The sequence below is a fragment of the Saimiri boliviensis genome, chromosome 2 (genome assembly GCF_048565385.1).
Source record: "Saimiri boliviensis isolate mSaiBol1 chromosome 2, mSaiBol1.pri, whole genome shotgun sequence".
Taxonomy (NCBI): domain Eukaryota; kingdom Metazoa; phylum Chordata; class Mammalia; order Primates; family Cebidae; genus Saimiri; species Saimiri boliviensis.
The window spans coordinates 217,731,540-217,745,556 of NC_133450.1; the positions used below are offsets into that span (position 1 = coordinate 217,731,540).

The 14,017-nt window shown below is 41.1% G+C and overlaps 1 protein-coding gene across 6 annotated transcripts in view; it reads right to left on the bottom strand.

Moving 5' to 3' along the window:
- The window catches only part of SCAI (suppressor of cancer cell invasion), a 198,912-nt gene that overhangs the window by 114,575 nt on the left and 70,320 nt on the right, over positions 1–14,017 (bottom strand). The window contains exon 1 of one of the 6 annotated variants that reach the window (XM_010351368.3): positions 1,525–8,645. The exons of 4 other annotated variants lie outside the window; for them this stretch is intronic. In XM_010351368.3, coding sequence (XP_010349670.2) covers positions 1,525–1,562 — 38 coding nt within the window. In that variant the 5' untranslated portion in view covers positions 1,563–8,645. Of the gene's footprint in view, positions 1–1,524; positions 8,646–14,017 lie in introns of those variants that run through there. One more of the 6 variants, XM_074395334.1, reaches the window with a different exon arrangement.

A 14,017-nucleotide genomic window follows, 5' to 3' on the forward strand; every position in this document is an offset into this window, starting at 1 on the left:
ACATGAATATGGAAGCAGAGATCAAAATCACACAGCTGCAAGCCAAGGAATGCCGAGGATTGCTGGCAACCATCAGAAGCCAAGAGAGGCCTGGAACAGATTCCCCTTCTGAGTCGCTAAGAAGGAACCAATTCTGCAACCACTTAATTTTGGACTCTGGCCTCCTGAACGATGAAAGCATATATTTCTTTTGTTTTAAGCCACCCAGCTTGTCATTTCTCATTTTGGCCTTAATTTGCATTTCTCTGACAACTAATGAAGTTCAAACCCTTTCATTTGTTACAGCAGGCCTAGGAAACTAATACATAGATACATAATACATCGATAGAGTCCTTACACAGATTACAAAATGGGCAAACAAGAAAAAAAAAAGCAGTGACAACTGCTCAAAGATATGTCTTGCTGAGTAAAGAAAATTTGGCAAATTACTGACCTGCCTTGTTGACAATTTCTTTTTACAGAAAGTTTGTGACAAAGCAACAAGAAAAACTGCCTCTCTGGATTGAATTCTGAGTAAGCGGTTGGTAATATGAAAGTTTGAAAGAAATTTTGAGAGAAAATAATGTTAAGTCTGCATTTCATTATACCAGAATACATAGAATCATAACTGCAGTGGAAAGGGCCCCGGACTAGAGCAAAAGCCCAAGTATTCCTGTTGTTAAAACTTACTAGTTATATGATTTTAACCAAAAATACCTTTATTTAACACTTTGACTGCAAGTTTTAATCCAGCAAAAAAAATTTACAAGCCAGGCATGGTGGCTCACAACTGTAATCCCAACAGTTTGGGAGGCCAAGGCAGGAAGATTGCTTGAGGCCAGATGTTCAAGACCAATCTGGGCAACAAAACAAAATCCCATGTCAGTAAAAATTTAAAAATTAGCCAGGCATCATGACATGCACCTGTAGTCCCAGCTACTCAGAAAGCTGAGGCAGAAGAATCCCTTGAGCCCAGGAATTTGAGGTTACAGTGAGCTGACTGTGTCATCACACTCCAAATTGAGTGAGAGTAAGACCGTGTCTGGAAAGAAAAAAAAAAGCCTGGACACGGTAGCTTATGCCTCTAATCCTAGCACTTTGGGAGTCCAAGGCATATAGATTGCTTGAAGTCGGGGCCAGGTGCAGTGGCTCACACCTGTAATCCCAGCACTTTGGGAGGCTGAGGTGGGACTATCATCTGAGGTTGGAGGTTCGACAGCCTGACCAACCTGGAGAAATCCCGTCTCTACTAAAAATATAAAATTAGCTGGGTGTGGTGATGCATGCCTGTAATTCCAGCTACTCGAGAGGCTGAGGCAGGAGAATCACTAGAACCCAGGAAGCAGAGTTTTTGGTGAGCCGAGATGGTGACACTGTACTCCAGCCTGGGCAAGAGCCAAACTCTGCCTCAAAAAAAAAAAGATTGCTTGAAGCCAGGATTTCGAGACCAGCCTGAATAATATGGCAAAACCCCATCTCTATTATTTTTTAAGTTTTTTAATTAAAAGGTTGAAAATAAAAGAAATTTACATATGGCTTGCTTACCTCAGACACCTGTTGTGAAGATAAAAATAAGATTTCATCTGTGAAGGTTGAAAATACTACATAATATAAAATACCACCATCAATATTGTTCTGTAGTTAGTGATACTTCAAAAACATAAGGAACAACCCTATGATCAGACTGAAAAGGGAAACAAGCAGAGAAAAGAAAGGAAGTACATAGGAAAGAAAATAAAAATATAACAAAAAGTTTGTCCAGGTGCTGTTGACTCAAGCCTATAATCCCAGCACTTTGGGAGGCTGAGGCGGTTACAAAACTTGAGGTCAGGAGTTCAAGGCCAGTCTGGTCAACATGGTGAAATCTCATCTCTACTAAAAATACAAAAAATAATCCACACATGGTGGCACATACCTGTAATCTCAGCTACAGAGGAGGCTAAGGCAGGAGAATCACTTGAACCCAGGAAGTGGAGGTTGCAGTGAGCCAAGATTGACACTGCATTCCAGCCTAGGCAACAGAGCAAGACTCCGTCTCAGAAAAAATAAAATAAAATGACAAAAAATTTATTCTGACAAAGAAAGGAGAGCATTTAAGAAGATCACATGCTAAGAAAGGGATCATTTTGTTTTGCGCTCAGAATTTTAAAAAACATATAAATAGATGGAATGGCTGTATACTTAAGCATGAGCATAAAATACTATCACATGTTGTCTCAGCTGTAAAATGGAATATTAATAGTATCTACTGTTTAGGGTTGCTGGACAATAAAATGAGCTAATAGATATGAAACTGTGCTATAAATTATACTATACCATGAAAGTGTTAGTTGCAAAATTGTTACAAATGCACTCCAAAACAGCATAAATTGAAAAATATCAAGTACAAAAAGTGTTGAATATGTGTGTATATGTGAGGGGTGATGATGATGGTTTTGCCATATTCAGTATAAACAGAATAGCTACTACTTGGTACAGATGGCATTCCTATAATGGGAACAAATGACAGAGCTCTAAAAGCTGGTCCTTATCACAGTGTGAAGCATCATCATGTATCAAGGACAGCATAAAATTATCATGAATTATACACAAATTATTTTCTAAAACCTATATGTGTGTGCGTGTGTGTGTGTGTGTATTTTGTTGTTGTTGTTGTTGTTGTTGTTGTTGTTGTTGAGACCACCTCACTCTGTTGCCCAGGCTGGAGTGCGGTGGTGCGATCTCAGCTCAATATAACCTCTACCTCCCGGATTCTCCTGCCTCAGCCTCCTGAGTAGCTGGGATTAGAGATGCGTGCCACCATGCCCGGCTAATTTTTGTATTTTTAGTAGAGACAGGGTTTCACCATGTTGGTCAGGCTGGTCTCAAACTCCTGACCTCGTGATCCACCCACCTCAGCCTCCCAAAGTGCTGGGATTACAGGCATGAGCCACTGTACCTGGCCATGTATATATATATATTTAGACACAGTCTTGCTCTGTTGCCCAGGCTTGAGTGCAAGGGCACAATCTCAACTCACAGCAACCTCCACCTCCCAGATTCAAGCAATTCTCCTGCCTCAGCCTCCTGAGAAGCTTCTTGGATTACAGGCGCCGCCACCAAGCCCAAGTAATTTTTATATTTTTAGTAGAGTCAGGGTTTCATCATGTTGGCCAGGCTGGTCTAGAACTCCTAACCTCAAGTCATCTGCTTGCCTAGGCCTCCTGAAGTGCTCGGATTACAGGCATGAGCCACAACACCCATCCAAAACAATCTTTTTATCTTATTCCAACATGTTATTGAAGTTAATTATAAGGCCAGGCATGGTGGCTCCTGCCTGTAATCTCACACCTGTAATCCCAAGGTATGAGGCCAATAGTTTAAGACCTTCCTTGGTAATATCTGGTATGGTTTGGCTGTGTCCCCACCCAAATTGCATCTAGAATTATAGCTCCCATAATTCCCATGTGTTGTGGGAGGGACTCGGTGGGAGATAAATGAATTATGGGGGTGGTTTCCCCATACTGTTCTCATGGTAGTGAACAAGTCTCACAAAAAAAATCTGATGGTTTTATAAGGGGAAACCCCTTTCGCTTGGTTCTCGTTTTCTCTCTTGTCTGCCACCATGTAAGACGTGCCTTTTACCTTTCATCATGATTTCGAGGCCTCCTAGCTACACGGAAGTGTGAGTCCATTAAACCTCTTTTCCTTTATATCACCCAGTCTTGGGTATGTCTTATTAGCAGCATGAAAACAGACTAATATACTATCACAAGACTCTATCTCTATAAAAAAAATTGTTTTTAATTAGCCAGGCATGGTGTTGTGTGTCTATAGTCCTAGCTATTAGGATGGCTGAGGTGGAAGCATCGCTTAAGCTCGAGTTCTAGGCTGCAAGGAACTTAACTATACCACTGCACTACAGCCTGGGTGACAGAATGAGATTTTAACTCAAAGAAAAAAAGTTACATGCCATAATAATAATGAGAAGAGAAATGCATAGGTATCAAACTTCTTATTGATCAATGTATTAAGAAACTGAATAATACCATGAGGGCAGAGAGTTTAAGAAAAGGAAGCGAAAGGAATTTCAGCATGGAGCAACAGTGATGAACACCCAGAAAGCTATTTGTAAAATATTGTCCACGAGACTATAAAGACATATTTTGCCTATCAAATGTAGAAAAAGAGATGTGTTAGGCCAGGCACGGTGGCTCAAGCCTGTAATCCCAGCACTTTGGGAGGCCGAGGCGGGTGGATCACGAGGTCAAAAGATCGAGACCATCCTGGTCAACATGGTGAAAGCCTGTCTCTACTAAAAATACAAAAAACTAGCTGGGCATGGTGGCACGTGCCTGTAATCCCAGCTACTCAGGAGCAGGAGACTGAGGCAGGAGAATTGCCTGAACCCAGGAGGTGGAGGTTGCGGTGAGCCGAGATCGCGCCATTGCACTCCAGCCTGGGTAACAAGAGCGAAACTCCGTCTCAGAAAAAAAAAAAAAAAGAGAGATGTGCTTATCTAACACACACAACTATGCAAATCCCAGTACTAACTCAATTGAGACACAGCACAACCTAGCAGGAAGCACTACAGTGAATGGGGAAAAAAGCAGGAATAAGAGAGAACACACAATTGGTTAATACACAGGGCAAAAGGAGTGCTGGTTAATCAGAGTAAATGCAGGCGCCACTTGCTGTATTCTTCATTTTCTCTAGTGCACACTGGTATGACTAGTCCACGCTTACTGAGGAAACTGAGTTCTGATTAGCATGAGGTGTTCAGGGTAAAAGAACGAATTACTTTCACTGCTTAAGGCATACAGATCCTCATGCATTTCTTTCAATGCCAGTGCCAGAAGGGAAAACTAAAAAGGGCAAGAGAAAGGGGATAGCAGAGATTCTTACTACTGAGAAAAGATATAGTTACATTAAAAATTTCTTCTCTTATCTAAGTAACCATATAAGAATTACATTATTCCAGGCTGGGAGTGGTGGCTCACACCTGTAATCCCAGCTCTTTGGGAGGCTGAGGCGTGCAGATCATGAGGTCAAGAGATCAAGACCAGCCTGGCCAACATGATGAGCCCCCCATATCTATTAAACATACAAAAAAATTAGCTGGGCATGGTGGTGTGCACCTGTACTCCCAGCTGCTTGGGAGGCTGAGGCAGGAGAATGGCTTGAACCTAGGAAGCAAAGGTTGCAGTGAGCCGAGATCGCGCCACTGCACTCCAGCCTGGCAACAGAGCAAGACTCCATCTCCAAAAAAAGAATTCTACAATTCCAATGTACAAAAATAACAATGAAGCAAACAGTGTTTAATAACTGAGAGTATAAATGAAGAAATACAATTTTAAAATTGAAATATGCAGAAAATAGCTTTTAAAAATTTATTCTTATGACTTTTTTTCACTTTTTTATTGTGGTAAAATATACATATTTACCATCTTAACCATTTCTAAGTGTACAGTGCAGTGGTATTAAATGCATCCATAGTGTTGTGCAGCCATCATCATCACCACTATCCATCTCCATTTTCATCCTGTAAAACTGCAATTCTATACCTATTCCATAATAACTCCTCCATCTTCCCTGCTTCCTATCCCCTGGCAGCCACAACTCTACTTTCTGTCTCTACAGGTTTGACTACTCTAAGTATATCATATAAGTGGAATCACATAGTATTTGTCTTTTTGTGACTAGCTTATTTCTCTTAGCATTATTTCCTCATGATCCATCCATATAACTGGTAAAATATATCAGTATTTCCTTTCTAAGGTTGAATAATGCTCTTGTTTTTATATGCCATATTTTGCTTCTCCATTCATCCACTAATGGACACACGGGTTGCTTCCATGTTTTAACTACTGTGAATAATGCTGTTATGAACATGGGTATATAAATATCTCACCAAGAACCTGCTCTCAGTTCTTTTGGGTATAAACCTAGAAGGAGAATTGCTGGATGATATGAGGGTTCTATTTTTAATTTTTTGAGGAACTGTCATATTGTTTTCCACAGTGGCTGTATCATTTGATAGTCCCACCAACAATGCACAAGAGCTCCAACGTCTCCATGTTTGTCAACACTTGGTATTTTCTATTTACTGCTATTATTCCTTCTTGATAGCAGCCATCTGAATGAGTGTGAGCTGGCATCTCACTGTAGTTTTGATTTGCATTTCTCTAATGACAAGTGATACTGAGCATCTTTTCACCTGCTTCTCGGCCATCTGTATATCTTCTTTGGAGCAATGTCTATCCTATGACTGTTTATGCAGCAAAAAGACACTTATACAAAGGCACTTTTAAAATAAATGTAAAGACAAGAAAAAAACAACAACAAAAATAAAAAATGAAGATTACAGGATTTAATTACTCTGCAAGGTTGTTTTTCCCCCTGTATGGTTAGTCAAATACCCTTACATTTCACAGATTGTAAGCTTCCATTCTTCCAATTGCTTTCAATTTTCTTAAGCACTCTCGTTCTCTCTTTTTTTTCTTTTTTTAGACAGAGTCTCACTCTGTCACCCAGGTTGGACTGCAATAGCACAATCTTGGCTCACTACAACCTCCACCTCCCAGGTTCAAGCAATCCTCCTGCCTCACTCAGCCTCCTGAGTAGCTGGGATTACAGATGTGCGCCATCATGCTCAGCTAATTTTTCTATTTTTAGTAGAGACAGGCTTTTGCCATGTTGCCCAGGCTGGTCTCAAACTCCTGACCTCAAGTAATCTGCCCACCTCAGCCTCCCAAAGTGTTAGGATTACAAGCACGAGCCAATGTGCCTGGTGGCCTCATTCTCCCTTATTTTTGGGATAGTTATTACTTCTCTCAGTGACAAAGAACAGACAGAATGTCCTAAGGATTCCCAGGCTTGCAGTTATTCTGGTTCCCAAATCCAAACTTTTAATTTAAACATAAACCCAGTAAAATCTAAACTCTTATATTATTAAGATGAAAAACTGGCCAGGCACAATGGCTCATGCCTGTAATCCCAACATTTTCGTAGGCCAAGGCGGGCAGATCACCTGAAGTCAGGAGTTCCAGACCAGCCTGACCAACATGGTGAAACCCCATCTCTACTGAAAATACAAAATTAGCCAGGCATGGTGGTGCATGCGTCTAATCCCAGCTACTCAGGAGGCTGAGGCAGGAGAATCACTTGAACCCAGGAGGTAGAGGTTGCAGGATCACGCCACTGTACTCCAGTCTGGGCAACAAGACCAAAATTCCATCTCAAAAAAAGTAAGAGATTAAAAACTGAGGTCCAGTTAGTTGGTTATCTAAAAACATTACATACAAATAAGATATATGAAATGACTATTTATGAAGCTAATGGGACAGGAAACACAAAAATACACAAAATGAAAGAAAGCATCCAAAATATGAATCTGGAGACGGATGTAAGGAAGTATGACTCAAAGCCGCCTACTCCTAATAATTCATTCAAACTGTCTCCAGTAAAGAACTCACAGAGGCGGAAAATACAATGTAGTTTCATTTGAATAACCATTTATTTATTTGTGACACAAAAACTCAAGAGGGAACAAGATATGTAGGCAACAGCCTCAGTCACCAACCAACAAGTCATTACTTCCATAATTCTATTCAGTTTGTAAAGTGCAGCCACACAGTTCATTCTTTTTTTTTTTTTTTTGAGACAGCTTCTCACTCACTCTGTGGCCTAGGTTGGAGTGCAGCAGTGTGATCTCTCGACTCACTGCAACCTCTGTTCCCAGGTTCCAGCAATTCTCCTGCCTCAGCCTCAAGAGTACCTGGGATTACAGGTGTGTGCCACCACTCCCAGCTATTTATTTTTTTTGAGATGGAGTTTTGCTCTTGTTGCCCAAGCTGGAGTGCAATGGCACCATCTAAGCTCACTGCAATCTCTGCCTCCCGGGTTCAAGTGATTCTCCTGCCTCAGCCTTCTAAGTAGCTGGGATTACAGGCATGTGCCATCACACTCAGCTAATTTTGTACTGTTAGTAGAGACAGGGTCTCACCATGTTGACCAGTCCGGTCTTGAACTCCTGACCTCAAGTTTTCCAACTGCCTAGGCCTCCCAAAGTGCCGGGATTATAGGTGTGAGCCACTGTGCCTGGCCTTGTTGTATTTTTAGTAGAGATGAGGTTTCACCACATTGGCCAGGCTGGTTGTGAACTCCTGACCTCAAGCAATCTACCCTCATCAGCCTCCCAAAGTGCTGGGATTACAGGTGTGAGCCACCACACCAGGGCAACAGATGTTTCATTGTTGATCATACACAAGGATGAGAGCACCAGTGGCCAACAGTATGTGTATGTAGTATAAATACAAACAACATGAAAATCATTAGGGGATACTCAAGACCAACATCTCAGCATACTCTGACAGAGGCTGTTAGTCATCAAATGTTGGGTTACACTTAATCTGAACTAAGCAGAACAACAACAAAAATAACCCACCGAACTATACTTACGGGCCATGCGCACTGGCTCATACCTATAATCCCAGTACTTTGGGAGGCCAAGGCAGGCGGATCACTTGAGGTCAGGAGTTCTAGACCAGCTTGGCCAACATAGTGAAACCCCAGCTCTACTAAAAATACAAAAATTAGCCTGGCGTGGTGGCACACACCTGTAATCCCAGCTACTTGGGAGGCTGAGGCAGGAGAATTGCTTGAACCCAGGAGGCGGAGGTTGTGAGCCAAGATTGCATATATATATATATATATATATATATATATATATATATATATGGTCACATGATCTATACCATGACAATTTGCTTTCCTATATTTCATATTTTGTCTAGAATAAATTGGATGCATCATAGGTAAGAAAAGAATAAACATTTCCTCAAAAGAGAAAGAAAAGTTACTGTTTCTTTAGGCAGTAACTGATTGGTTATATTTGTTTTTCCTTATAATACTCTATTGTATGGATATGCAACATTTTGTTTCTCCTTTCATCAACTGATAAACAGTCAGACTTTGACTTTTTGGCTACTATGAATAATACTACTATAAATATTTGCCTACAAGTTTTTATATAGACATGTTTTCATTTCTTCTGGGTATATACCCGGTAGAAGAATTACTGGGTCATCTGACAACTCCATGTTAACCTTGTAAGGAGCTACCAGACTACTTTTGAAAGTGAATATACCATTTCACACATGCAGCAATGTATGAAGTATTGTATTTCTCCACACCTCAGTAACACTTGTTATCTTTCTAGAGAGATTTGTATTTCCCTGACGGCTTTTCATTGTGTTTATTGGAGCTTTGTATATTTCCTTTGAAGAAACATCTACTCAGATAGTTGGCCTTTATTTATTTATGAGATGGTATCTTGCTTGGTCACCCAGGATGGAGTCCAGTGGTGCAATCTTGCTCACTACAACCTTTGTCTCCCGAGTTCAAGCTATTCTCATGTCTTTGCCTCCCAAGTAGCTAGGACAATAGGCACCTGCCACCATGCCCAGTTAATTTTTGTATTTTCAGTAGAGACAGTGTTTCACCATGTTGGCCAGGCTGGACTTGAACTCCTGACCTCAAGTGATACACCCACCTCCGCCTCCCAAAGTGATGGGATTAAAGACCTAAGCCACCATGCCCAGCCTTTGGCCTATTTTTTAAATGGGTTGTCTTTTTATTATTTCATTTTAACAGTTTATTACACATTCTAGATAAAAGCACCTTGCCAGATAAATGATTTGAAAATATATTACTCCTTTTTGGGAGCTGTCTTCACTTTTTTGTATTACTTATATTTCTATTTTTCTTTTCTCATAGTTAACTTTTATTTTTGTCAAAATAATATATAAACAATAAAAAAGTCAACATTAGGCCAGGCACAGTGGCTCCACACCTGTAATCCTAGCACTTTGAAAGGCCAAGGGGGGGTGGATCACCTAAGGTCAAGAGTTCGAGACCAGCCTGGCCAATATGGTAAAATCCCATCTCTACTAAATATACAAAAAATTGCCAAGCATGGTGGCTCATGCCTGCAATCCCAGCACTTTGGGAGACTGAGGCAGGTGGATCAACTGAGGTCAGGAGTTCGAGACCAGCCTGGCCAACATGGTGAAACCCTTCCTCTACTAAAAATACAAAAATTAGCCAGGCATGGTGGCAGGTGCCTGTAATCCCAGATACTCAGGAGACTGAGGCAGGAGAATCGCTTGAAGCTGGGAGGCAGAGGTTGCAGTAAGCCGAGATCATGCCACTGCATGCCAGCCTGGGCAACAGAGCAAGACTCCATCTCAAAAACAAACAAACAATATATATATATATATATATATATATATATATATATATATACACATACATACATATATACATGCACACATGCACACAAAAATTAAAAGAGCATGGTGGCACATGCCTGTAATCCCAGCTACTCGGGAGGCTGAAGCAGGAGAATCACTTGAACCCGGGAGACGGAGGTTGCAGTGAGCCAAGATGGTGCCACTGCACTCCAGCTTGGGCGACAAGAATGAAACTTCACCTCAAAAAAAAAGTGAGCATTAACCAAAAACACTTAAAGTAGTCTGCTGGTTCACCCTTTTCCCATCAACCCTATATTGCCAGCGTCAACAGCTTCCCACTCTTAGGCTGGCCACAGTGACTCACACTTACAATCCCAGGGCTTTGAGAGACCAAGCAGGAGAGTCACTTCAGTCTGGAAGTTTGAGACCAGCCTGGGAAACACAGTGAGACTCCGTCTCTATAAAAAATCTAAAAATTAGGTGAGTGTGGTGGTGCACACCTGTAGTCCCAACTACTTGGGAATCTGAGGCAAGAGGATTGCTTGAGCCCAGGAGTTCAAGTGAGTCATAACTGCACCACTGTACTCCAGCCTGGGAGACAGAGCAAGACTCTGTCTCTAAAATGTAAGAAAAGCCAAAAATAAAAAAACTTTCAATGCTTCTGTTTTATCTGGTAGTTTCCCCTATTCTTGGGTTAAATCAATCATTAATGTTTAAATTGTGAGCCTTTTTATTGCTTCATTATATGGCACATAATAGAATATTAAAAGGGAGAGAAAATCAGCATATAATTGAGAAGGCTCTTCAGATATTTACAACTTGGAAGCTGGTGGTACTTCTTTTAAATCTTGTTCCTCATTTCTTAGTAAAGAATTTTTCACACTTACTAGTTAAATACTATACTGTTTAAACAAATTTCGTAGAGAAAGCATCTTCATATAAAAATGTCTAGGTTTTTTAACCTACCTTAGTTAATTACTCATTAGTTCAAGTAAGTGACACTACTATCCTGTTGACACAATGACAATTATAGAAATTACAAGATGGTGCTTAAAAAAATCCATTAGCATCCAAATCCATATGCACTGGCAAACATGTTGGTGACTTTTAAAAAAAAATTGGTTTTCGCCAGGCGCGGTGGCTCAAGCCTGTAATCCCAGCACTTTGGGAGGCCGAGGCGGGTGGATCACAAGGTCAAGAGATCGAGACCATCCTGGTCAACATGGTGAAACCCCGTCTCTACTAAAGGTGCAAAAAATTAGCTGGACATGGTGGCGCGTGCCTGTAATCCCAGCTACTTAGGAGGCTGAGGCAGGAGAATTGCCTGAACCCAGGAGGCGGAGGTTGCGGTGAGCCGAGATCGCGCCATTGCACTCCAGCCTGGGTAACAAGAGCGAAACTCTGTCTCAAAAAAAAAAAAAAAAAAAAAAAAATTGGTTTTCATGGAACATAAGAAGGATTTAAGAAATAAAGACAATTACTGACCCTCAGTTTCCATTCAACATCTGATTACAAAAGCAGGAATTAGATCCCAAGGTCTGTGAAGGTAATATGTGTATAACACTTGACAAAGCACATGAATTACTCCTTGAATTACAGCGATGAACAAGATGCCATGTGAATTCTAAAAGGTACGTTGATTGTCTACATACTACCAAAAACAGCTTAAAATCTGGGATTGCTTATCTAGAAGAAAATTATTTAAAAAAAAAAAAAAAAAAAAAAAAGATATCACCCCTCAGTTCCTTGGATCCTTAGTCACCTGCAGCTGGAAAGAGAAAGAAAACCGCAGGGGGCAGGATGCAGGAGAAATCAAGCTCCCACGCGCCAGAAACTATGCCAGGCATTTTATATACTTACCATCTGCACACTCCTATAAGGCAGGCACTGTCACCAGAATTTAGAGATGAATAAACAGGCTTAGATATTTCTCCAGAGTTACGCAGTTGGGAAAAAAAAAAAAACCCAAAGCCTTGCTTTTCTTCTCAAAGGACCCTCACAGTAAGCATCCTTAAATAAAAACACAAAGATTGTGAAATAGAGTTGTCTGATCCTAAGTTAACCCAGTATTTCAAATCCCATAGATCCTACCTCTCCTTTTCCCTAAAGCATAAGTAGAAGTATTCTCAGGTTTTTCCCCACCCAGTTATTGAAAATCACTCTTTGAAAAAAATATGGCCAGGCACCGTGGCTCACACCTATAAACCCAGCACTTTGGGAGGCCGAAGAAGGCAGATCATGAGGTCAGATGGAGACCATCCTCGCCAACATGGTGAAACCCTATCTCTAATAAAAATATAAAAATTAGCCAGGACTGGTGGGTGGTGGTGCATGCCTATAGTCCCAGCTGCTCAGGAGGCTGAGGCAGGAGAATCGCTTGAACCTGGGAGGTGGAGGTTGCAGTGAGCCGAGATCGCACCACTGCACTGGGCAACACCAAGTGAGACTCTATCTCAAAAAAAAAAATTATGAGACCCAAAAGTAAAACTAAAACAATTTTTAGAAATTCATTTTGGTTATCAGATCTACCTCTCAAGGAATGACTTGAATTACTAGATATTTTACTTTGGGCATGTTATTTAACTCTTCTCAGCTTTGGAATTTCTTCAACTCCAAAACAGAGATTTTATTAGTTATCCCTCATGAAGTTATTATAAAGATTCTGCTAGACAATATTTATAACATTATGCCAAAGAAAGTGCCCATAAACAGTCAACAAAAGGTAGTAAATATTTATTTATTTACTTATTTACTTTTAAGACGGAGTTTCGCTCATCGCCCAGACTGCAGTATAGAGGTGTGATCTCAGCTCACTGCAACCTCTGCCTCCCGGTTTCAAGTAATTCTCCTGTCTCAGCCTCCTAAGTAGCTGGGATTACAGGTGCCCACCACCATGTCCAGCTAATTTTCTGTATTTTTAGTAGAGACAAGGTTTTGTCATGTTGGCCAGGCTGGTCTCAAACTTCCGACCTCAGGTGATCTGCCTGCATCAGCCTCCCAAAGTGCCGGGATTACAGGCCACCAAGCCCAGCCAGCAGTAAATATTAAAGCCGATAATTTATACCATCAATCACAATCCACAATGATATGGTTTGGCTGTGTCCCCACCCAAATCTCATCTTGAATTTCTATGTGCTGTGAGAGGGACCCAGTGGGAGGTCACTGAATCATGGGGTAAGTCTTTCCCATGATGTTCTCCTGACAGTGAATAAGTCTCATGCGATCTGATGGTTTTAAACGAGGAGTTCCTCTGCATAAGTCCTCTCTTTGCCTGCTGCCATCCATGTAAGACATGACTTACTCCTCCTTGCCTTTCACCATGATTGTGAGGCCTCCCCAGCCATGTGGAACTATAAGTCCAATTAAACCTCTTTCTTTTGTAAATTGCCAACTCTCAGATATGTCTTTGTGAGCAGCATGAAAATGGACTAATCCAGTAAATGGATACCAGTAAAGTGGGGCTTGCTGAAAAGACACCTAAAAATGTGGAAGCGACTTTGGAACTGGATAAAAGGCAGAGGCTGGAAAAGTTTGGAGGGCTCAGAAGAAGATAGGAAAATGTAGGAAAGTTTGGAACTCCGTAGAGACTTCTTGAACGGCTTTGCCCAAAATGCTGACAGCAATATGGACAATAAAATCCAGGCTGAGGTGTCTCAGATGACGATAAGGAACTTGTTCAGAACTGGAGCAAAAGTGATTCTTGTTACTATGTTTTAGCAAACAGACTGGTGGCATTTTGCCCCTGCCCTAGGGATTTGTGGAACTTTGAACTTGGGAGGTGATTTAGAGTATCCGGTGGAAGAAAT